General features: G+C 43.1%; 2 protein-coding genes across 2 annotated transcripts in view; both read left to right on the top strand.

Annotated features, from left to right (window-relative positions):
- LOC119450085 (23 kDa integral membrane protein) overlaps positions 1-4,212 on the top strand; it is a 32,146-nt gene extending 27,934 nt beyond the window's left edge. The window contains exons 6-7 of the mRNA XM_037713443.2: positions 2,922-3,005; positions 3,562-4,212. Coding sequence (XP_037569371.1) covers positions 2,922-3,005; positions 3,562-3,636 — 159 coding nt within the window. The 3' untranslated portion in view covers positions 3,637-4,212. The remainder of the gene's footprint in view (positions 1-2,921; positions 3,006-3,561) is intronic.
- Positions 4,213-6,566: 2,354 nt separating this feature from the next.
- On the top strand, positions 6,567-21,184 carry LOC119450084 (23 kDa integral membrane protein-like). The gene is made up of 7 exons (XM_037713442.2): positions 6,567-7,526; positions 8,016-8,216; positions 10,143-10,223; positions 10,428-10,517; positions 14,385-14,495; positions 15,666-15,749; positions 19,491-21,184. The coding sequence occupies exons 1-7, from the start codon at positions 7,467-7,469 to the stop codon at positions 19,533-19,535; spliced, it is 672 nt and encodes a 223-aa protein (XP_037569370.1). The 5' UTR covers positions 6,567-7,466; the 3' UTR covers positions 19,536-21,184.
- The last annotated feature ends 1,042 nt before the right edge of the window (positions 21,185-22,226 follow it).

The raw sequence follows: 22,226 nt of genomic DNA, 5'->3' as shown, positions 1-22,226 counted from the left end.
CGTCGCCCGCACCGTCTCTTATCTCCACACGGCTCTGACCTTTGTAAATGCCGCTCAGTTTCCGTTGAAGCGATATACCGCACGCTTCATCGCCCGCTGGCTGCAGCGGCTGCGCTTGCTGCCAGCGTTTTGACAGTCGTTGTCTGCGGTCATTCAGTGTGATCTATTCATGTTTGCTTGTGCGCGATGACACCACGCTTGTCAATTCAGTTAGAAAGCGAATGTGCCCAACTTTATGCGGCCGATAAAACTACTCTACTATTCCTACTCCGAATAGCTCTCTACCAATTTGCTATCGCAATTGATGCTTCGCCTTTCGGGCGAAACTGCGACATTTTTTAGCCGACACACTTGGGAAAACATTGAGCACATATCTGAAGGCGCGTAAAGTGTGTTGTACATTTCATCCCCCAAGAATATGCCGAACCTTGCTTATTTTTTGCGTCGTAGTCGCAATTGTTTTCTGTTTTGCTATGCCTCGGTTTATATGAGATATTGTTCCATTGAGCAAATAGTCGGTGAATTCAACTAGAATTGCTAAGCCAGCACCGGCGCACGTGACAATCTCTAGATATGTTAATCTTGCTTCCATTTGTCCTGAATGCTTTATGTAAAAATAAATAAAAAATAGAACAGAACTCTTCTATGACCATCTGTATTGCTGGGTTCAGCTCTTAAGCAGTCAACCAATCACCATGGATGCTATAACACATATTCCCGACTGGACAGTAAGTGAAATCACTCGTTCTCAATATTGCTGACCCTTTGCATAAGTAACTTTTCTTATAACGGCCTTTTTCCCGGAAGAAAAATGAATCAAACTACTTTTTTTTTTTTTGCTTCAGGTGAATATTTTTTCAGCTGAGATATGTTATGATGCGGTTCAAAACAAATTTGCTCAATTTGATAACTCGTCATCACCAGGTTGATTGAACCAAGTGCGGATTAGTAGAAATGCAGGCATTGCTCGGATGCACAATTATTTCGGGGGAATGGATGGATGGATGTAAAACTTTAATGAACGTCCTGAGGTACGCGACTCAGCGCGCAGCGGGCCGCTCCCACGTTGGGACAGTCAGGCCATGCCCGACCGCCGCATCGTGGGCCCTCTGGACAGCCCAAAGTTGCGCCCCGGCATCGGGGCTCTTGATAGCGTAGAGCCACTTGTCCTCATTTATTTGTTCCGTGCCTCGTATTTCAGGGGAAAAAAAGCTTTCTTTTTTTTTTTTTTTTTTTAGACCTGTACGTTAAAACTGTTTTATAGTTCAGTGCAGCTATCGGTGTCGTTGCATTCGATTTTTCATATGAATGTTCCAAAGAAACAGCACCATGCAGTAGACATGCAGAAATATTTTTATTTAGGAAACGAACAAACTGGGAACAAAACAATGATTGGATCGAACAATTTCGTTCAGAGGCAAGATTTGCAAAGGCTGTAGTTATCATGAATACACAAGAGTACCCACGACTGTCAAGCCGTCATTCCGACGTTCTGAGGCCGCTGTTCCCTCTCGTCGCTCTATATTTCGCTTCTAAAAGAGGAGTTTCGGAATCCCACGTTGCGCTGACTGGTGACGACACGCATGCGCAGACGCGCGGAGAGCAGGGTTGCTTTTGTTTGTTTTATGTTGCTTCATTGCTCCCCTATGATTCTATACCTGAGACAGGGAAAAGAATTAAACAAGACAACACAAATCTCAAACAAAGCTGGATTTACTTTTTTTTAATCTTTATTTCTACTTAAATGGCGCGCCGATCGCGCCGAGAAAAAACGTCGGCGGCGGCGGCGGCGCCACGAGGACAGTCGGCGGCAGCGCACCGACGTCTAGTTTATAGAGGAGGTCGTGCCTCTGAGATTCTCCCGTCCACTTCGCCAGCCAATCGACAGATGGCAGCACCTTTCTGGCGTCCTGCCCAGTTTTTTCTGCTTTTCTGTGGAGAAGCAGAGCTGTGTGTGTCTATCTTGTGAGTCGCGCTCGCTAGCCTTGTATTGTTTTACTATGCTTTGCCAACATTTTTAAAGACATTACTGCCTTCGTGCCCAGCCTCGCCCTCACACTGCTCAAGGCTGCAAGTGAACGAAAACAGCACCGACATCTCTTCGTCTCCTCTTTTCCAACGCTCCGCTGATTATTTCTGCCTTGCATTTTCGTGGGAAGACCGATGGCACAGCGTCAGGCTTTAAGCATTGCCTTTTGAGCGGCATGCCGAGGCTTTTCAGCACAACCGGGCTAGCCCGGTCACATAATCATCGTCGACAAAGTCGTCCGCGCAAATGAAGTCATTTTTTAGAGGTCTCCAGGTTGTGCGTGATGGCTGACAGGCAGGTATCCAAAGTTTACACACCTTCTTGTCTCTGGGAAACGTGTGCGACGGCGTGTCACGACCGACGATGCTGTTATAACAGCAATGTCTGGCATTTCCTTCAGCCGCGACGAACGCGTCATTACCGAGCGACGACCGCAGGAAGGCGCATGTAAGACGCACCACCTGCGTGGCGCGCCGACGGGGATAATGTTTCGGACGGACCACGTGCGAAGATCGCCGAAAGGGGTTAAACAAACGCTGCAAGGGACCGACACCCCCGGAAACACTGCGACGGCTGTGGCCGACCTTGGCAGCACGCGCGCAAGCGGGTGGGTGTTATGACGTCAAATTTCAGCTTCTGCCTGCGGCCGCTTGGAGGCAAGGTGCGGCAGAAAATCGCAAAAAAAGATGTTTCTCGTTCTTTTTTTCAAAGCAGCTTGTTGTATTCGTCATTTTCAACAGTTCAACTTTTGTTCCGACACCAAAAACCACCCGCCAACTTTTGTGTCCGTATCCCTTTAAACGCTCACCCTTTGTGGGTTTCCATAGAACCCATGCCAATAATACTATCTTTTCTGCGCGTACGACTAATCCGCAATATGCTCTTCGTGCAGGGATGCTCAAAGGCGACGAAAGACTATGTTCTGCGCAACGGACTGGGCATAGGGCTCGTCAACTTGTTCACCCTTTTCGCCCAGGTACGTAAACGCTCAGGGCCGGGACTTCAAGTTGAGCAGCAACCACATGGAACGTATTTACAACGTATGTTTGACTTGTTGTAGTTGTTGTTTATGAACTGCGACAAAACGGGGAAGTTTGCATACTGCAAAGCCTGCTGCCCAAAAACGTAGAGCTCCACTCAGCACTAAACAAGGGAAGAAAAAGTTGCATCTAGTTTGGACGTCAAATGGCGACGGCGCGTCCCTCTTACGCCGCGCGATTTCGCCGATGTAATCCAGGCCTACCTAAATATAATTCTATATATGCTTGCTATACAGTTATCGATTATATCAGATATCACACGTTACGTTTACTATAATGTACAGGACAACGCCGTGGTTATTGCGCGGCGACACATGGCTGCGGAGAAAAAACTCCCGCAATGTGCTCCGTACGAGCGCCACGTGAGTGAGTGAGTGAGTGAGTTGAGTGAGTGAGTGAGTGAGTGAGTGAGTGAGTGAGTGAGTGAGTGAGTGCTTCTCAAGGCAGCGTTCTCACACTTTAATAATTGACTCGCGGCCGTCTCCATTTCAGATTGCCGCCATGATCTGCAGCTGTCTTCTCGTCCAGGGCATCAAGAAAGCGCATAAAGATGCATCTGGAGCCTAGAGCCACGCCGTGTGGCCGATGTATCACTGCCACTTGACGAGAGCGTATTTTACGCCTATACTATCACCGTATTTTATTGCACCAGAAACATTGAAGAGGAGGGCGGGAGAAAAGGAAACACGAAGCGTTCATTCTCTTCTACGCCATATTTTCTGAGTTTCACCATTCCCATCTACTGAATCAGCATTCCCTTTCTTTTTTTTTTTTTACAAGTTGACGTATAGTCAAGGAACATCATTGAAATTTCACTATATGCGTTTGTAATTTGATAGTCTATCTTTACAGCTAACATTCCTCACTACTATGAAGAAACGCGCACATTTTCAAAAATATATTCACTCAGGCTAGATATATTCGTTCATTTTCTAAGAAAGCACACTCAGCAAAAGTCTCTGATGCATCAGACAGGCTATTACACAAAATGACATCGACAAACTTCAGCGCCTGTCTGTTGTCATGCAGCGTTTCCTCGAGTTTGGCGCATTTTTTTTGTTATGTTAATACAATATCAACGACTATTGAAGTCTATAGTGAAGTCGCTGAAACAAGCCACAATAAAATTATTTTTCATCAAGAGTTTTCACTGAGTGCCTTGTCTGCTGCAAGAGCATGGCGATCTTAGCAAACGTTTCCTTTTAGCAGCCTTCTATTTAGTACGTTGCAGTACTTCTATAGTACTGTTGCGGGAATGCGGTTGTAAAGACAAGCTGAAAAAAAAAAAAAGAACTGATGCGACGGCTCGGAAAACGCCATTCTTTACAATGGCTTTTTTTTTTTTTTTTTTTTTTTTTGCTTTGTTTACGGTGTACAACGTATTCATAAATCAAGTTCTTGATGATTCGAGGTGATCAATGACCAAGAAAGAGGACAAACATGCCGACCACTGCAGTTATAGTTGCGCACCCGTAATGCATATGATTAACAATAATGTAAAGCGGACACAATTTATCGTTTTCGCGTTCCTGAGCGCAGCTGAGGGAGAGAGAGAGAGAGAGAGACTGGTTGACAAAGAAGATGAAAGCCGGCTGATCGCACCGTATCTGTCTAACGCGCGGCTGTCACCTAAACATGATCAGCAGTGAGGGGAAGGAGAAAAAGAGACAAAAAGATTACAGAGACGGGCATTGAGTGAGTGCTCGAAGTTGATAGCTCTGCTGGCATGAGATGCTCTGTGAACGCTAAACAGGCTCAGTAAAACGCGGAAAGCGCTTTCAGCTCGCTGTGTGCGAGCTGAAACGACGATACTAACTTCTGTGGTCGGATTCTTTGTCTTACGTCCACGGTGCTTACGTCTGTGATACAAACTCATTCGATTCTGCAGGCCTATATTATAGCACGTGTTACAATTTATGCAGGTCGATTATGCATCAGTGACGTCAGATGGCATGTAGGCAAATTCCAGCAACATATTCGCGCGTTCTGAAGCAGCAAGGCCCAGCCCGATGGTCGCCCTGCATTGATTTGATTGACGAGCAAGTTAACCACCGCCGTTTTCACTAACGTGCTTCCACAAGTTGCTTGTATAAGAGATTAGGTAAAATGATATCTGCTTTATCGTGGGCGTCTGAGAAGGACTTCGCTGCTGCAACGTTCATGGTAAGAGCTGCAGCGATACGCCATGCAAAGGCTGTGCTCTAGTTTGCCTTGTTTCCTGCGTTCAAGGACAAGAAAGGGAAATAATATTGGGATAAACAACGATAGAGTGCTATGATTATTTGGGACGAATAACTTATCTGTCTGTCACGCACACCATTTTCTTGTCCACAATCCACTCAGCCGCATTAAGTTTAATAATTTACAAGCCCTTCTTAAAGATAACCTATCCGTGACGTCACCATGCCCCACCATGGGAAGAAGTCCTTGCTGAGTTTAGGGTTAGTGAGCGTGCCATGTGCCATAGCTATGGTTGTGCTTGCCACAAACTTGCACTTGCGCGTATTGCTGTGGGGGAAAATCTGGCCGGGAGTAGGTAGCGGCATAGAGCGGTGTAGGCAGAGCCCTGTATTTATAGAAGTGCACCCACAGTGCTGTGCAATATATTAGATGCGGTTCTGCGCTGGAGTTGCTTTCTACTTCCGTAATTGCACACACCTCCGTTCTGCCTGCGATTATATTACTCGTGAGCGCTTTTCTCTCACGGGTAAAATAATCGCGCGTAAAACGCGAAAGCTCTATGGAAAAAAGATTAGAAGATACACACGTGCTGTTGGTGATAATAGGGGATTCGAACTGTGAAAATGCTAATTATCGAGACTCTGGACGCAGCGTAAACTGAATGTAGTACAGTACGCGCGCCTACCAACACCAAGGCGGTTCACGAACAAGCGATGAAGACCGCAGATTCTGCCGAGCTTAGGACCTCCATGGCATGCCTGCAGGTAGGTATGGTATGGTATGGTAAAACTTTATTACGGTCCCTCGGAACGCACGTCAGCACGTAGCGGGCCGCTGATTTTCATGGCTAGAGTGCTGACATTGATGCAGGTAGGTGCAGTATTTTTATCTGATTGCCTCCCTTATTTCTTTTCAACGCCTAGTGACATTCTTACCGCTTTTCTGACTCTTGTCTTTTTCATTTTTTTTTCAGTATATTTGGCCAAAGTCTCTCGCCTTCTCATATCATCAAATTTGCACAAACGTGTAAACAATATCCTCTTTCTGTATTTCGTTTCATTGAAAACGTTCTTTGCCGTGAACTGTGGCCATCTCTCAAAACAACTTCTGTCTGGTGTCCCAGTGCAATGTTTCTAAGTTTTCACATCAGCAAGTGAGAGCTATAAGCCCACTTTTTCTGTTTATTTCTCTGTCTTGGCGCGCATTTCTATAAAAACATTTAAGAGCCATGTGAGCCACGTTCAAAAGCGCGCCAGAAACAAGTGACGCCATCTTGCGAAAGAAAAAAGAAGCGAGTGGAAGCGAGTTCGTGGGCCGGGAGAAACGTAAACATTCCTGCGCGAAGAATACTACGAGTCCAGCGATGTTCATGGGCGCCTTGCGAAGTGAGCAGCCCGTCCCGCCTAGGTAGAAACTGAGCACCGATTGTAACTATTGAAATATTCTGCTGGTAGCTCATTTGATCAGCGCTGCAATCGTGCATTGTTCAGCGAGGAAGCAACAAGAGCACCACTCCGTGACCCGCGCCGCGCTCTACTGATCGTCCGACAACGAGCGATGGCCTACAAAGAGGACACCCCGCCACAGTAGGCAGCAACAGAAGTTGGGCTGTTCTCTCGATTCCGTCGACGTGCGAGGGCGGAAGAAGTACAGGGGAGAGCGCGGGCGAGGAGCGAAGCACTAGGCAGTGGTGAGGTCACATAATGGCTCAGCGCCGTGCCTCGCGACGCCGACGTCGGCAGCTGCTCGGGTCGCGTCAGGGAGTCGCGGCGGAAAGCATACCAGCAGCAGAGCTCGGCAGCTCGGTGGTTTCCTGATTGTATGTAGGCGCACGAGCTGCGGAAAGCCCGCAGCTCACGACAGCGCTGCTGCAGTTGCCCGCTTCCAATCGCGCCGTGCGGCAGACGCGCTCGCGCTCGGTGGCTGCTCGGCAGCGAGTGAACTACCGAAGCGCAGCGTCGCGCGATTGAGGAAGTGCTGCGCGGCTGGCTGCCGCAATTTTCACGGAGGTCACGATTGAAACCGACGCCCAAGCCGGTGGTATGTGCTGTGTTTGTGCGCGCCTGTCGACTGGTTTTGAGCGAAGGCGGTGGTGCGTCATCGTGCGGTCGTTGTCCTTGTCATGTTGTCGAGAGGCCGATCTTGACGCCACGTGAGGTGTTGGAAGACGTACCAAAGGGGCATCGGGGCCAGGACGGGCCTCCCCCGAAAATAATATGGTGTGCGGCCTGGGAGTCATCAAGGGCGTCCTGTGCGCCCTCAACTTGACGATCTCGGTACGTAATGCATATTCATGCATAACTTATTGCGTAACGACTGCCCGAGAGAGCGGAATCACGGTGCTGTTTTGTTGCCATGAGCTCTTGTGCAGCAAGGTCGCACGTACTTACCCGACAGCGCGCGGAGCGCGCAACTTGCAACACCTGGAGTAACGCACCGCGGATCTCGTAGGGCGCACATATATTCGGCGCGGAAAGAAGAAGAACAAACGAATGCGAGACGGTTGCAAACAAGAGACGGTCATCTTTTTGTAGCGTTCGATTAATGCACGAAATTGACTTAGGCACCGCTGCAGTCTTGAGATTACGGTGTTGCAGTGTTTCGTTTAACTGTGTATTCGGACAATCATACACTTCACGGATAAGCAATACGTATAAATGCACAGCTTGCGTGGCAAGCAGCACAGGTGGTTAATTCTTTGTACGTATGCATAACGTGCATGTTTCGCAGTACAGTTTTGCTTATTTGCGTTCTGCTATCTGCAGCTGCTGGGAGTGGCGGCGATTGTCGTGGCTGCCATTGTGCTCAACAATCCAAACCTCCACGATGTCAACGACCACTTGGGAAAGTTCTCAAACTACCCAACTGCTGCCACATTTGCCCTTGTGGCAGGTGTCACGGTGCTACTGTTTGGCGTCTGTGGCTGCTGTGGGGCCTGCTTCGGCGTTGGTTGGCTTCTGCTTATGGTGTGTTCCTGTTTCTAGATTTATGCTAAATGATAAGATCCTTAATGTTATCTGCGGCTGCCTTGTGTAATGCAAGCAATGAGTTTGTGTAAACACCGTCCAGGCATGGTGGACTTGAACACGGACACACGTCGGCATAACAATTGCACATATTGAAGAAAAATGCTGAAGCGAGTGCAAAATAAATAAATAAAAAGATTTTAAAAAATAAAGCAACATGAATGCATATGGTACCTGGACAATTGTGCCAAGGAGAATCTATGGGGTCCTCTACTCAGGGAAACACCTTGATCAGTATTCAAGTGCCGCTCATAGCAGGTTAAATTTTCTATAACCGCTACCTCACTAAATTTTCAATAATGTATTTATCTGTCAATGCATCAGGTCAATTTTTCCTTTACTGTAATGTATCGTAAATGCTTAAGTTATGTCAGACTAAAACTAATGAGGTGCTTCTCCTAAGAGTGGAACAACCACTCTTATGAGGAGCAAACCATACAAGTAAAAGAACAACAATCTGTCCTTTGTATTCATTTTCTTGTCAAATTAACTACAATATAGAGCGCTCTTATTCTTGGTAAAAAACTCTGATTTGTTCAGCACGTGTGATAAAAGCTGGTGTTTCATTGTTGACTTTTTTGCTTACTGTACATATACATTACCACGTAGCTTTGTTGTGATGGCACTTATATTTTTTTTCATATTCTATTTATCATTCTTATCATTCTATCATGATAAGCAAGAAACAAATGTATCTCTAGACACATTTAACATGTAGCAAATTGTCAGAGAATTACATGTCCTATTGATTATAATGCTCCGTCGACTAAAGTACCTTTTTAAGGAATACAATGGGACACCTACCATATCAATAAGTTTGCCTTTGTGGTTTAAGCATGCAGACATATATAAAAAATATATTTTCAGTATCTTTTTCGAACATGTAGTGCTTGTTCTGCAGGCTCAGAGTTCAAAACTCATATTTTTGCTCTGTAAAGTTTATAACTGAACTTCAGCCATATTCTCAATCAGTCACTTTGAGCAGTACCTTCAGTTTTACGTGACGTAACACGTCCAGCGTGGTGTCTCAGCGGGACGATTGTCACCCTGTCCATTCGCCTATCCTATAATTGTGCACTAAAGGTGATTGAGCAAAAATAAGGCTTCTGCTATGTGGAGTTTATTATAAAATCTATGCTTTTTCACAGCTACATTCCTATAGCACAACCGACAAATCATTTAGATTTACTTAAACAAAGAAATGCATCTAGTAGTCCCAGTTGGCTGTTTCACATACCAGCATTAAGCATCTGTTGAAAGCAGATGTCATTTGCAGCTGCACATAAAATTGCCAGCTGTGGAAACCTTGCTTCTTGCTGTCAGCACTGGTTTCATGTTTTCATTTAAGTAATAAAAAGGCACTGTAAAACTGCTGAACAGTATTGTAGAAGTCACTGTTGTATTGCACTACTTCAAGTGCACATCATCATTGTACTTGCATAAGTACAACTTTTTATAATTCTTAGCTCCTCCAATCCTACCTAGGATACCTCCATTTTTTCTCATTGTTCACTAACAGGCTATTGATACTGAAACCAACCCTAAACCTCCTTTCATTTCATGGCCTTCCTTTCTTTTCTGCTGGAACTGCTAACAAATTCCATTCTTTCTTTTGGAACCTAGCAAACAACAGGTTTATTCAAGTGATGTTCGTTAGCCTTACATGTGTTCATAAGTACGACAGCACATATCATTGCCTCAATCTTTGTCTTCGCTTCCACATTGTAGGTGGCAATGAGTGCACAAACACAATTCAGTAACAATAGGTGATATGTTCATGTAGACGCTTGACCTTTAGTCTTATACCTCGCGCTCGACAGCTTTGTCACACAACTGTGTTCATGCCTGCCATTGTCAACGTTGCAGTTTATTATCATCATGGCTGGCTTCGTGATTTTGGAAACTGTGGCAATGGGACTTGTCTGGAAGTATGCAAACAGTGCCGAGGTGAGTCCTTGCATGCACTTGCTCTCTTTGTCCATTCTTTCCTTTTGACCACTGATCATGCGAGCCTGTCACTTCATCGAAGCACGGCTGTCACTTAGCCGTGAGCCTGTCACTTAATTCAAGCACGGCTGTCACATAGTCCACGGAGAACGCTCAGATTTGACCGATTGTCCCAGCAGTGAATGTCCTTTCTTTCTTTTGCAGCTGGAAAACACCCTTACTTCAACATTGTACACGCTCATTGAAGCGAAGAAGACTGGGCTGCCAAACTTCTTACTAGACTTGCAGCAAGGCGTAAGTATTTCTTTATGTCCTCACTTTTTGAAACCCTAGGATGCACTGAAGCGTAGGCTGCAGAACCATGCACTGACACTTATCGCACGCATGGTGCAGGCATGCGCGACTCCATGGTGGCATCAAGGGAGGGCCTAGTAGGGTGTGTGCAGATACAAACAGACTGGGAGGGTCTACCTACTTTTTGTGTTGCGCATATTTTTTTATATCAGGTGGAAAATTCTCTGTAGCAAGGAATCAACCTTCGTTTTGTGAAACTTAGCACAGATTTCCTGTAACAATTTTTACTTCACTAAAGGAGGAAAAGGGCATTTTAACGACTTGCACTTTTTACAAGTTCAACGGCCTATCACTCTAAAATTAACGCATTGTACCCCACCAAAATTTTTTCTATAAATATATGCCGCTAGCACTATTGGCCCAAGGAAGTTAAATTTACGTCACCCTTAGTATGTTTTTGAAAAATGGGCAAACTTTGGTTTTTGAACAACTACCTCTGACTGTCCCCGCAATCGGGGTTTTCTGGGCCATTCTAGCTAAGGTGATGAAGCTGAGAAATATTTCTGACAAATCTTCAAAAGACTTCTCGCAAATTAATAAAAGAAGTATGCAACCACATCGCGTATTTATTTTGTTATAAAATCCCAAATATGACGAAATTGCAAAAATAGTTAAAATTGCAACAATTTAGAGACGTTTCAAAAAAATAATCATCACCGATTTTTAGAAATATTTTATAGAATACACACCCAGGAAAGGCAAATCTAGTGCTGCAAGAACATGTTGTTTTATTTTATTTTAGGTGAGAAAATTGGGCCAATCTTAAGACCCATGTATGGTCATCCCAACGATGTGTGCATTCTAATAATAAAATAAGGATCACACTCATAATGAATTCTGAACTCATATTTTTTTGTTGTAGTAAAGAAGAGTGACTCAGATTTTGTCATTCTTGCCTCTTTTTAGCCTAGATATGAGTTGAGATTGAGTTTTCAGAGTTCCTGCATGTGTATTCCTACTACGGTACATTGAGGTAGCAGGCACGTGAGAGTGCGCATAGCAAGTTTTTAAAGTCTAATCTGAAAAACCTATGTCTGGCATTGATCTCTAATTACATCTGCTATCTGAAATGATCCTCGTGTACATGAATGATGTACCAGACAAGTGGGAAAGCCCGGTGATGCCACTGCAGTGGATGAGCTAGCTGGGTAGGTTCAGATGAGTACAGTCACAAAACGTGTCCTGAATATTCTTCATTTGGTCCAAAAGAAACCCTGATTTCAGGGTCAGTTAGTGGCAGTTGCTCAAAAACCAAAGTTTGGCAATTTTTCAAAAGCATACTGTTGGTGACATAAATTTAACTTCCTCTGGGCCAATAGTACTAGTGGTGTAGATTTATTGAAAAAAATTTGACAGGGTACAATGCTTTAATTTTAGAGTGATGGGCCTTTGAATTTGTAAAATCTGCAAGTGATTAAAACACTCTTTTCAAGCTTTAGTGAAATAGGAAATTTTTTCGAGAAATCCACACTATGTTTCACAATACGAAGGTTGATTCCTTTCTACAGAAACATTTTCCCACCTGATATAAAAGTTTTCTGAGAGCTAAAGATAGTCGGGACCTCCCTTAGTCTGTCCTTATCTGAACACACCCAGTACTTAAATAGTTATGCTGGGATGATGTCTTGAACATTCAAGTGACACATAAAAATGGCTCTCTCTCTCTAAATGTAACAAAAGCATATGTAATAACAAGTTACCCAGACAAGCAATAATATAACTACCAAACAAGAGCATGTTCATTTGTCAAATTAAGGGTGTGTAAAACAAATAGAAACATATTTACTCATGTAAGGGCTGTACCCTCATATAACATCCGCACCCCCACTTCGGAGTGCAAATATTTGGAAAACAAAGCTTCACGAAGCGTCATTCGCATGCTGCTGAATTCCCGCAAGCCACTACAAGACTGCATTAGTCCACATCCGAAAAATCGGTCAGCGACTGTAAATGTGTTCATAGTCAGCCGCCGGTGGTTGCATTTATTTGCATGGCTGTCTGCGCACAGTTTGAGGGTTCAGTGAGTAGCCAGAAGCTTTCCTCGTGTAAGGCCCTAATCCAGTAAAAATTCAGAAAGAAAAGTGCAGGCGTTACACGAATAAATAAAGTAAATGGAGTGAAAGAGGAGGGGCACGAAATTGTGCAACGAGGTGTATAATGGGTCACCGTCTCCTTGTCATGGCAGCCGAAAATATCCGTGCTTATTGTTTTAGTCTTGTTGCAATCACTTGCTGAAAAATTTTGGTAGCATATGCATTCTTTATAACTTTATTAGTCTTTTCATTAATGCATGTCAATCCTGCGCTAAATATACTACATATTTTCATCCAGTTAAGCATACCTTTAAGACTGCTTATTCTTCTGCCATAATTGCCTACACAAGTTTTTTAAGTGTCGTGATAGGCATGAACACTAATCTTTCATAAATCCAAATGTTTCTTGCATATTTTTTTTTTTCAAATAAAATCAGCATGCTATTTAAGAGAAGATTAAGTATGCCTTTATAGTACTTTTACTTCCAAAAATTTGAATCCAGATTCCCTACACTTTGTCCTGGACATTTTACACTCATTTAAGCACATTTCTCAGAAAACATAGCCTGAAAAAAAGGTTTCAACTTCCTGCACTCCTTACGACGTAATTGTATAAGCCAGTCGTGAGCAAGAGTGATAGTGACATCTGCTTTGTTAAATTGGATCAGGTAGTTAGTATTTCCCCAAAATGGAGGTGAATTAGAGGTGTTTGCATGCAAAGCAATCAGGACACAGCTCTCAAACTACAGTTTATCCTTTATATAATGAACATGGATTTAACAAACTATCAAATATAGCTACAAGAAGGAAAAATTTTTCTTGCTGATATTAACATGTAACAAATATATGCTTATAACCAATGTCGGATATAACGAAGATATTTTCATGGCGGATGTGATTTCATTATTAGGAGGGTCGACTCTGTTGCTCTAGTGCTTACAAATACAGGCTCCTATGCACATTCCATCACACTAGGGCATCACACTAGGGCTAGTAGGTTCGAATGAACTTCCCAGCATGTAGCTTAGGCACAATCTAGGATTTGGATGTTACACGACAGGAGGTTCTACAGAAAAACGGGAGCCCAGGGCCTGTATTTATTTTTGTAACAGTGGTTTTTGCTTTTCATTCTCTTTGCCCTCCATCGTTGGCTCACGTGAAGCCACATCCCTGGTTTTGTCAGGATTGACCACTCAGTGGCAAACAAGAAGAGATTAATAAAATCGAAGGAAAAGAAACCTTACACAGTGTTTCTGGGTCCTGCTTCGTATGAAGTGATTGATGAGCATGCTGCATGAGAAGACTGGTACCGCAACTTGATTAGTCTTGCTTTTTGTTTGTTTGGTCTGGTTAAATATTCACAGGTACAAGTATGGTGTAACTTTCTATAGAAAATTCTACGAGACACAATTCCATTGAACTTGAGCATGGTAAAAAAAAAAAAAGAACGAAAGTGTCAACCAATCACTTACATGTCACTGGGTCGTCGTTTGCAGCCATTCACATCACTGCCAATAGAGTAAGCGGATTTTTTTTTTTTTTAGTTTGTGTTTCGTAAGTAAAGCTCTAGACCTAAGCAGAATGGGGCAGTCATGATCTATGCAACATAAAGCCAGAACTTAAGTTCACTTTAGTGTACCTATACTGTCTTGTTGTTGTTTTCTGTCAGAAATGGTGAATTCTGATTGTAGTGGCTTGGAAGCATGCCACAAGATGATGATTGTAGCCTCTGCTTCTGTGCTTATTATGCATTGCCCATTTCCTTGCTACCTAGCTGTCATGCTGCGGTGCAAAGGGACCAGATGACTACCCACGGAACGGTTTTGAAATACCAGCAAGCTGCTACACAGAGTCAAAGTCATCACCGCCAGTACTCCACAAAATGGTGAGAAGCATTCACACAGGCAAAACAGCTGCCTTGTATTGGGAAGCAAAAACATCCTGAATTTACCATGTGTGTTCGAAATTTTCAAGTGTGGAGCAAGAACATTGAGCGTTTAAGTAGCTGGAGAGGACCACCTAAAGAAAAGCCGTATGTGTGACTTTAAATAGCAGTGAATGAAAATAATTGAGGGAACCGAGGGGCTTGACTATTAGAAACCTAATGAAGCCAAAAATGAAGGTTTCTTTGGCTTCATTTTCTGTTGGCTTCACATGGTTGTTCCTAAATAGTTGTAGGTGTCAAGCAATGACAGTAGCACTACAGCAACAATGACAGCGATGCAATGTTTCATACCTGGAATCAAACCCTGACTGGGAATGATTTGAGTGTTTCTTTCTGTTGACTTCTGCCAGTGAAACATGATAGTGGCACCTGTGATGTATCAGAGGGGCTGATCTGACTTGAATTTGAACTATGGTACTGTGGGTCGACAGCGGAACTATCCGCAAAAAAAAAAAAAAAAAAGATCTAAGTAAATGATCAAAATGGTGCATGTAATAGTTGAAAGTCAAAGAGTTGAAATGAAAGGCATTGAAAGAAGTGTTAATAACCAAGAATGAGGACTGGCATTGTATTTTGTGCTCGAGTACACATATTTGTCATAATTCCTAAAAGTAATTCCCTCGTGTAAATTCCTTACATTTCACATTTTCAATGTCATTTAATTGCAGCCACTCTAGGCTGTTTGGAACGGCAGAGCTATGCACTCAGCAGGGAATGCCTCATTTATTAAATATCCCATTCCTATTCAGTCATATATGACATCAAAGTTCATTGCCCTTCATGAAAAAATAAGTGTTTGGTATGATGCTTCACAAACGTGATTATTAATGAGACGAATTCGAATGCAATGAGCCTTCATTTCAAATGCAAGCCGCTACAAGCACTTGAGCACTAGCAATGTGTTTCCCCTCGAAGTGGACAAACCTGCGGTTGTCAAAGCACCCAGTCAAATTCTGTGCCACTCATAGATTTGCATGTGCATGACATATTTTTGTCTCCTAGTGATCCCTCCTGTCTACCATGTTCTACCACCTATTCTGATGTTGTTGACAACCATGTGTGGACACTCACTGCTAGCCAGATTGAAAGGGATGATGCATGTTGTTTCAGGGCTGTGGAGAAGCCATCGCCATATTTCTTGGTGAACAGAGTCTCAAAATTGGTCTCCTTGTGCTAGGCATCGTGGTTGCCCAGGTGAGTTTACAAGAATGTGTTTGTGAACTGTGGAAATATGCAGTACGGAAAACGGTTAAAGGAGTACAAACATATTTTCAAAGTTGTAAAAACTTTTCCACAGATGTCCCGAATGTAAAGTGATGATGCTTGGCAAGTACTGTGAAGGTTGGGGAACACTTATACAGTAGACTTTGTTAATTTTACTTCAGCTGATTCAAATTTTAGATTAATTTGATCCCAACCAAAGGTGGTCTGATCGAAGGCCACACAATCCTATGGGCCAGAACTTTTCATTATTTCAATCATGAAATTGGCCTGCACCGGATCATCTGGTCGGTATGAATACACCTGACTCGAATGGCGAATGGTGACCACAGTCGTGACCGCAATGGCTGCAGCATCTTCTTGGCAAAGCTAGGGGACATTGAATGCGCCTGCGACTCATTATCTCTCGCCGAAAAGGCTAATTTTCAGCTGTCCTAGGTAGACCTTCAAGCAGAAGCGGCTGCTCACATCGAATTATTGCCATATTTACATGATTCAAACATGCACTTTCTTTTTTCTGAGAAAATTGGTTCGAAAATGGCCTGCACGGTGCAGTTGGCTACGAAACTTAAACCATGTTCGCAACAGCCTGCCTTCATGAGCCAGCGTCATCGTCATTGTCAGCGAAAGATGGCGACAGAACAAGATCACGACAATGATGTGCCGCTTTCAGTCTTTGATTACAACAGCTTATTCAAAGTATGAGTTATTTTACTCACCAAGCTAGTGGCAGCAGAGTCACATCAAGTATTTTCAGCACTCTGGAGACTCGCAGGCATCACAGGATAAACTGGTGAAGTGCTTAGTCTAGGCGTGGGCCGCCATTCCATTTGCTGTTCTAGCATAGTGGTTCGAGATATGCGGAATATCAAATGCAATGCGCTGCTAAAGGAGCAGCATGTCGTGATCCATAGACAGCGATAAAAAGCCACCTGAAATGATGTTGATAAAAATTATGTAGAAATAAATGTCCATTCTGTGAAGGTTTACTTCAATGGTGTCATCTTTTCCTGACTGCCAAGATCAGAGGCATTTCTGATTACATTGGAGGCATGCAAATTTTTTTTTGAAATACATAAGCATTTCTTGCCTACCCAACGAGGAAACCCATCCATCTGTCACATAAGACAGTCGCTTTCAAGATAGGGCACACAGCAGCGAGCGAATTGACCTTCATGCTGCCTCTCGCTTCAACGCGAGCTAAGCAGCGGGAACACAGCACACACGAAGCTATCAGCACTTGGTGCACTCTGCCCCCATTACAGATCGCTTTCAAGATAGGGCCTGCGCGGCCACGCCGCAGCTGCCGTCGGGTTATGGTTGATCACGGTTCACAATGGTTCAATACGGATGGATAAGGCACTAAAGAGTGATAACGGCTTATAATGATCGTAACGTAATCAGCGCACCTGGCGGCGCCACCTGCAGTAGTTTGCTTGCGTCATCACTTCACCTTGTGCCGCCGTCCACAGCAATTCGTGTCGTCGCAGCGCTAGCGTTTGTACTGGTCGGATCAAGTTTCATAACATCTGCATGAACTTTTAATTGGGTGCCCGATTTCGGTAATTTCGGTAATTGGGTGAACACTGCCAAAGGAAGCAGTGGTGCGTTTCGATGTGCTTTTCTTTTTATTTTGCCTGCCAGATCAGTCGATTCCATAAGTTCTGCAAAGGTCGAATTAACAGCAGTCGACTGTATTACATTATCTATGGCTTTCTTACACTTGCCAGTATTTTTCTAGGTCTTAAACGTAAGGGTTACTTAATGACGAAATTTTCTATTTGAACCGAATATGAAATGTCATCACTTTCTAACCAAAGTGAAAAGTAAAGGTTTCGTGGAGCCAAAAGTTGTTAGGAATTAGTCACTGGTCATTGACCATCGTTGTCTCATGGTGCTTATACGATTATTTTCAAGATTGCTTTTGATGCAAGCTAAGCATAGGTTGAAAAAGTTGGAAAAAGAAATCACTCATTCACGTTATCCGAACAACACAGAGGCCCACAGTAAGATGGGAGACTGAAGTGTTCAACAGTGGTCAAATAAGAGATGCCACCAGAGCCCACGTTTTGATAAAGGGACTCGTCTTTGTCATCGCTGATGAAGATGAGTCCCCTTGTCGCAAAGTTGGCTCCAGCAATATCCCTTGTTCGACCATAGTTAATGATTTACCTTATCGGATACATAAAATGCCATTAAAAACTGGATGTCAGATCAACTGAGAGGCTTGTAAATAAATGAGAATCAGCAGAAAGGTAAATGTATGTGGTGCACCAGTGACTATAACATTAGAGAAACAAACACATCACCAGACACAAATAGTAGAGTGTTGTGCTCATTGAAGGACTTAATTTCACCATACAACAGGACTGCACATCATTTTAGAGGAATCTAAATGTGGTAATATTGGCCAAATAAAAGATTGTTTTGCATAAATTGAGACAGAAATCCGTAGGCTGCAAGGCAAGGCATGCTGTTTTAGTGACTGAAAGTTATTGTGCAGATGTGAACTCTTTCATGCATTCACTCATGAACTGGCAATTCTGCTGCAGCAGAATCATTCGCAAGAGCCTCCGCTCGCATCAATCTTTCTCTGTATTAGTGCTGTTCGTTATAGTAGTACTATTTGAACACAAGTTGCAATAAACTGACACGTGAGCGGCAGTCGTACTTGAACGACAAAAGCGTTTATTCCAAAAATGCCATGGATCAAATAGCAATGAACATTCCATTTGTATTTGAAATTCGAAATGTTTGCACACCCCTATATACAGGGCTTGTATCTTCATTAACCGGAAAAAATATGACATTGAAAATGCCACGTCAGTACTCTTTTAACTGGGACAGCAAGCATAATGCACTTTGAGTTGCATTTCAGGAAACTGTGGCTAGGCACAAAATTTCTAGTGAAAGGTTATGCTATAAGCACTGGTCGACTTAACTTTTGGAATGAACTGCATGCCCAATAAAGACAATAATGAAAAGTTAATTGAAATTTTTTTTTTACGATCATATTGGCCGTTATTGCAAAAATTCTGTTGTTCACTGCTGCTATGAAGCATGGTCAGCAAAAGTTATTCTACCTTGAATCCCATAGTTCTTTAATAATCTGAGACAGTCATTGCAACACACAGCATAAGCAGGAACCAGAAAGGTTATGCTTGCTTGTATTGAGCACGCTTTATTTTTTAGGCATATTGTTAGGAATGAGTCACTGGTTATTGACCATAGTTGTCTCAGGGTGCTTATATGCTCCAGATTATATTTGAGGCAAGCTAAATTTAGTTTGAACTGTTGTTATATGTGTTGTGACCTCATGAAGGCATCTGGTTATGCTGAACCTATGGCTATAATCATTTAGTGATAAGCAATGTGTTGTTGACCATTCGTTCAATTACTTTCAGCATTCACAACCTATTTGTTTTTTGCCCATATTAGTACAGTGGCTGTCTGGTGTGATGAGAGCATTTTCTTTGCTGTTATAACTGCCTTGTGGATCGACAATGGGTATTCGCAGTGCGAGAGTGTGCAGTTTCATTACTTTATTAATTTACTGCTTGCCATATCAGAATGTGTAAGACTAGCAGCAGAGTAGAAAAATTCCTGAATCCCTGAATGGGAAATCCGGTTAATGTTATTGAAAGCAGCAAGTTTTTCAGTATCGCCATGTTTATCTTCCTGCTTCACATGAATTCTTTTCCCCTCTGTTTGCAGGTGGTCGCCATATCGCTGGCAATATTTCTGTATTGCAAGCTGTAGACAGCTGCAGAATTTGGTGTGGCGTTTGCCTATCTCTAGACCTGTTGGTCATGGTGCATTTCTTTTTCATTCCTGTGACGACGACGCAACCTTTGTGCCGCCAAAGTCGCAAAGTTTTGCCTGTAGCCAGAATTACCGCTGCCGTAATGGGTTCTCTCATGGAATGTTTAGCCATCTTGTAAAGTGCCTCTTGTTTAAAAACACTCACCAAATAACAAAACTATTGCAGAAGTACAAAATGCAAATATGCAAACGTGCATCTCCTTACATTAATAAGCACATATTTTTGCTTGTGTATGCATGCTTTTAGGTGCCTTACATGCTGTACTATAACGTTGCTGATGAGTACCGTGGCCCAAGTAACTTGGCAATATTTACAGGTATAGTTTACAGCTTGATGTTGTGCCACTTAAGTGTTGGTCGCAGTGACCTGACTCAGCGAAAACCCAGCTACTGGAACTTTCTTCATTGAGGACCTGCCTATGTATTTGTAGTGCCTTTTACATTGACACCTATGCAATAGCAGAAAGGGCGCTTACATAATGCACACATCGTGCCACCATCGTTATCATATTCGATGAGTACTTCTAGTACAGCTAACCAGGTAAATGCCTTAAGCTTGATATAACTTGAAATTTTGTTTAGCTAATGATTTCCTTATCCTAGAATTCAAGCGCAGCTTAAACCGTTCGGATACAACTTGATGCAGAGTATGTTTGCAGACTCATTGCTTGTGTCGCCATTCTTTTGAACAATTTCTGGCGTCTCCAATATTATTTCTTCACATCTGAAGCAGACATCGTCATGAAATCTGTGCTTCCGAGTAATTCAGTCCCTAGTCATGAAAATGGGTAGTTGTACAGAAAGCGGACTTGTTAACCTCTTGAAATGCATAAATAAGTACTGTGCTGTTTAGAGGGAAAGCAACATATTTTTTATGCAGCACTTAATGCGTGTGATGGTTTTTGCTTGTTGTGCCTTCTTTGTACGATATGCGCATTTGGTCTAAGCCTGACTTCCAAACAAACATAGCGCTGTATATAGTGTGCTAGGTACCCCAAAGCATCTTCTCCCGCACTCCGCACCTGTTTAACAAAGGCACCTAGTCAGGATCATGCTTCCTAACAGAGAGCTATTTAACCCAATGTTCATTTATCAAATATCATTGTTTAGAGACCAAACATGGACTCTGTTTATTCACATTAGTGTTTGCTGTTGTACGAGTTGTGCATTTTATCAGGCCAGACTTGCTTGTGTTGATGTTTGAGTTTATAGATAAGACATGAACTGTACACTTTTTTAGTTCTAGAATACTTGCGTGTGTGAGTATCTCATTCGTGTTTTCTTTTATGATTTGTAATGCATGCAGCAAGAATCTGCCGTTGCAGTGAAGAAAATGTGACAATCAGGCTGAAACTCCTCCTGCACTGTTGTTTATTCAGATTTCTAAGAAAAGCTTTATATGTACCATTCCTTTGTGTTGTCAATGTTATTCTTTCTCTGCCTTTGCGAGAAAGATCACGTGCAGCTGGAATTGCCCATTACTGTGCAAGTAGCCCGTTCCTCCGAATTATACAAAGGCGTAAATGGCGCTGTATATTTTATATAAAGTGTTTCCAGCAATAAACTTGTGCGAAAACCAAAGCAAATTCTGCTGCCTTCTCTTCGGATTTGTGCGCTTCATGTTGGTTATGCGCAACACCAAGCTTGTATAACAGGCGTGATTCTTTTTCATGTACAGTCAGACTTTGATCTCACAAGTATGGATATAATGAAGGCAACCTAAAATATTCCTTGTCAATATCTGCATGTATCTAATATATGCTTATAATGACTATCGAACATAACAAAGGTATTTTCCTGTCAGATGCAACTTTGGTGTAACGAGGTTCGACTATATTTAGTCTTTCCTCTTCACACTGCAGCATACCATTAAATTCCAAGCAAGCGCCCCGCATCCTCTCCTGGGCGTTGGAATAATATTGCAAAAAGTTGAGGAGAAGGCACTTGATCGAGCCAGCTGCAAAATTCTTGAATTTGTTGCAAGACATTGAAGGAAATGAAATTACCATGATTTATAGTGATAGACTTCAGCACGCTGTCCGATATAAGCAGGAAATATAATTTTAAGTTGGCAAATAGCAAAAAAAAGCTCAAAAACTAAGTGTCGCGGCCTGGCAGTCAAATCTCGGTACTCCGGATGTAGTATGCGAGAGTATTGTACCTAAGTCGGGTGTCATTAATAATAGCACAGCATACTTACTGCTTAAAATTGCAGTTCATATATTATTGGCTTGGCTTGGTAGAAAGCCCGTCCTCCTGGAGCCTTGCAGCCCTCGAGTAGAACGCTCATCTCCCCCTCCCGCTTTGCTCCATTGCTTGCGCGAGATTGAGCCGCGATCCAGGGCTCACCCGCGCGCGCTTTCACTCACATACAGTATACGGCGGCGCGCAGCAACGATTTTATCGCCCTTGGACTTTATACGGAACCTCGCAGCGACGCCGACGGCAGAAATGCGCCTGGAGTGTTCATATAATTGTTTTGGCGAGTTTTTCGCCACGCATCCGCCTGCGTTTCAAACGTAACATTTTGCATAGAGGCGGTCTGGAATTAGGCTTCTATTGCAATTATATGGACACTCCAGGCGAATTGTCGCCGTGAGGTTCCGTATGATGTCCAAGTATGATATC

The sequence above is a fragment of the Dermacentor silvarum genome, chromosome 4, assembly GCF_013339745.2.
Source record: "Dermacentor silvarum isolate Dsil-2018 chromosome 4, BIME_Dsil_1.4, whole genome shotgun sequence".
Classification (NCBI taxonomy): domain Eukaryota; kingdom Metazoa; phylum Arthropoda; class Arachnida; order Ixodida; family Ixodidae; genus Dermacentor; species Dermacentor silvarum.
This window is presented reverse-complemented; position numbering and strand designations above follow the sequence as displayed.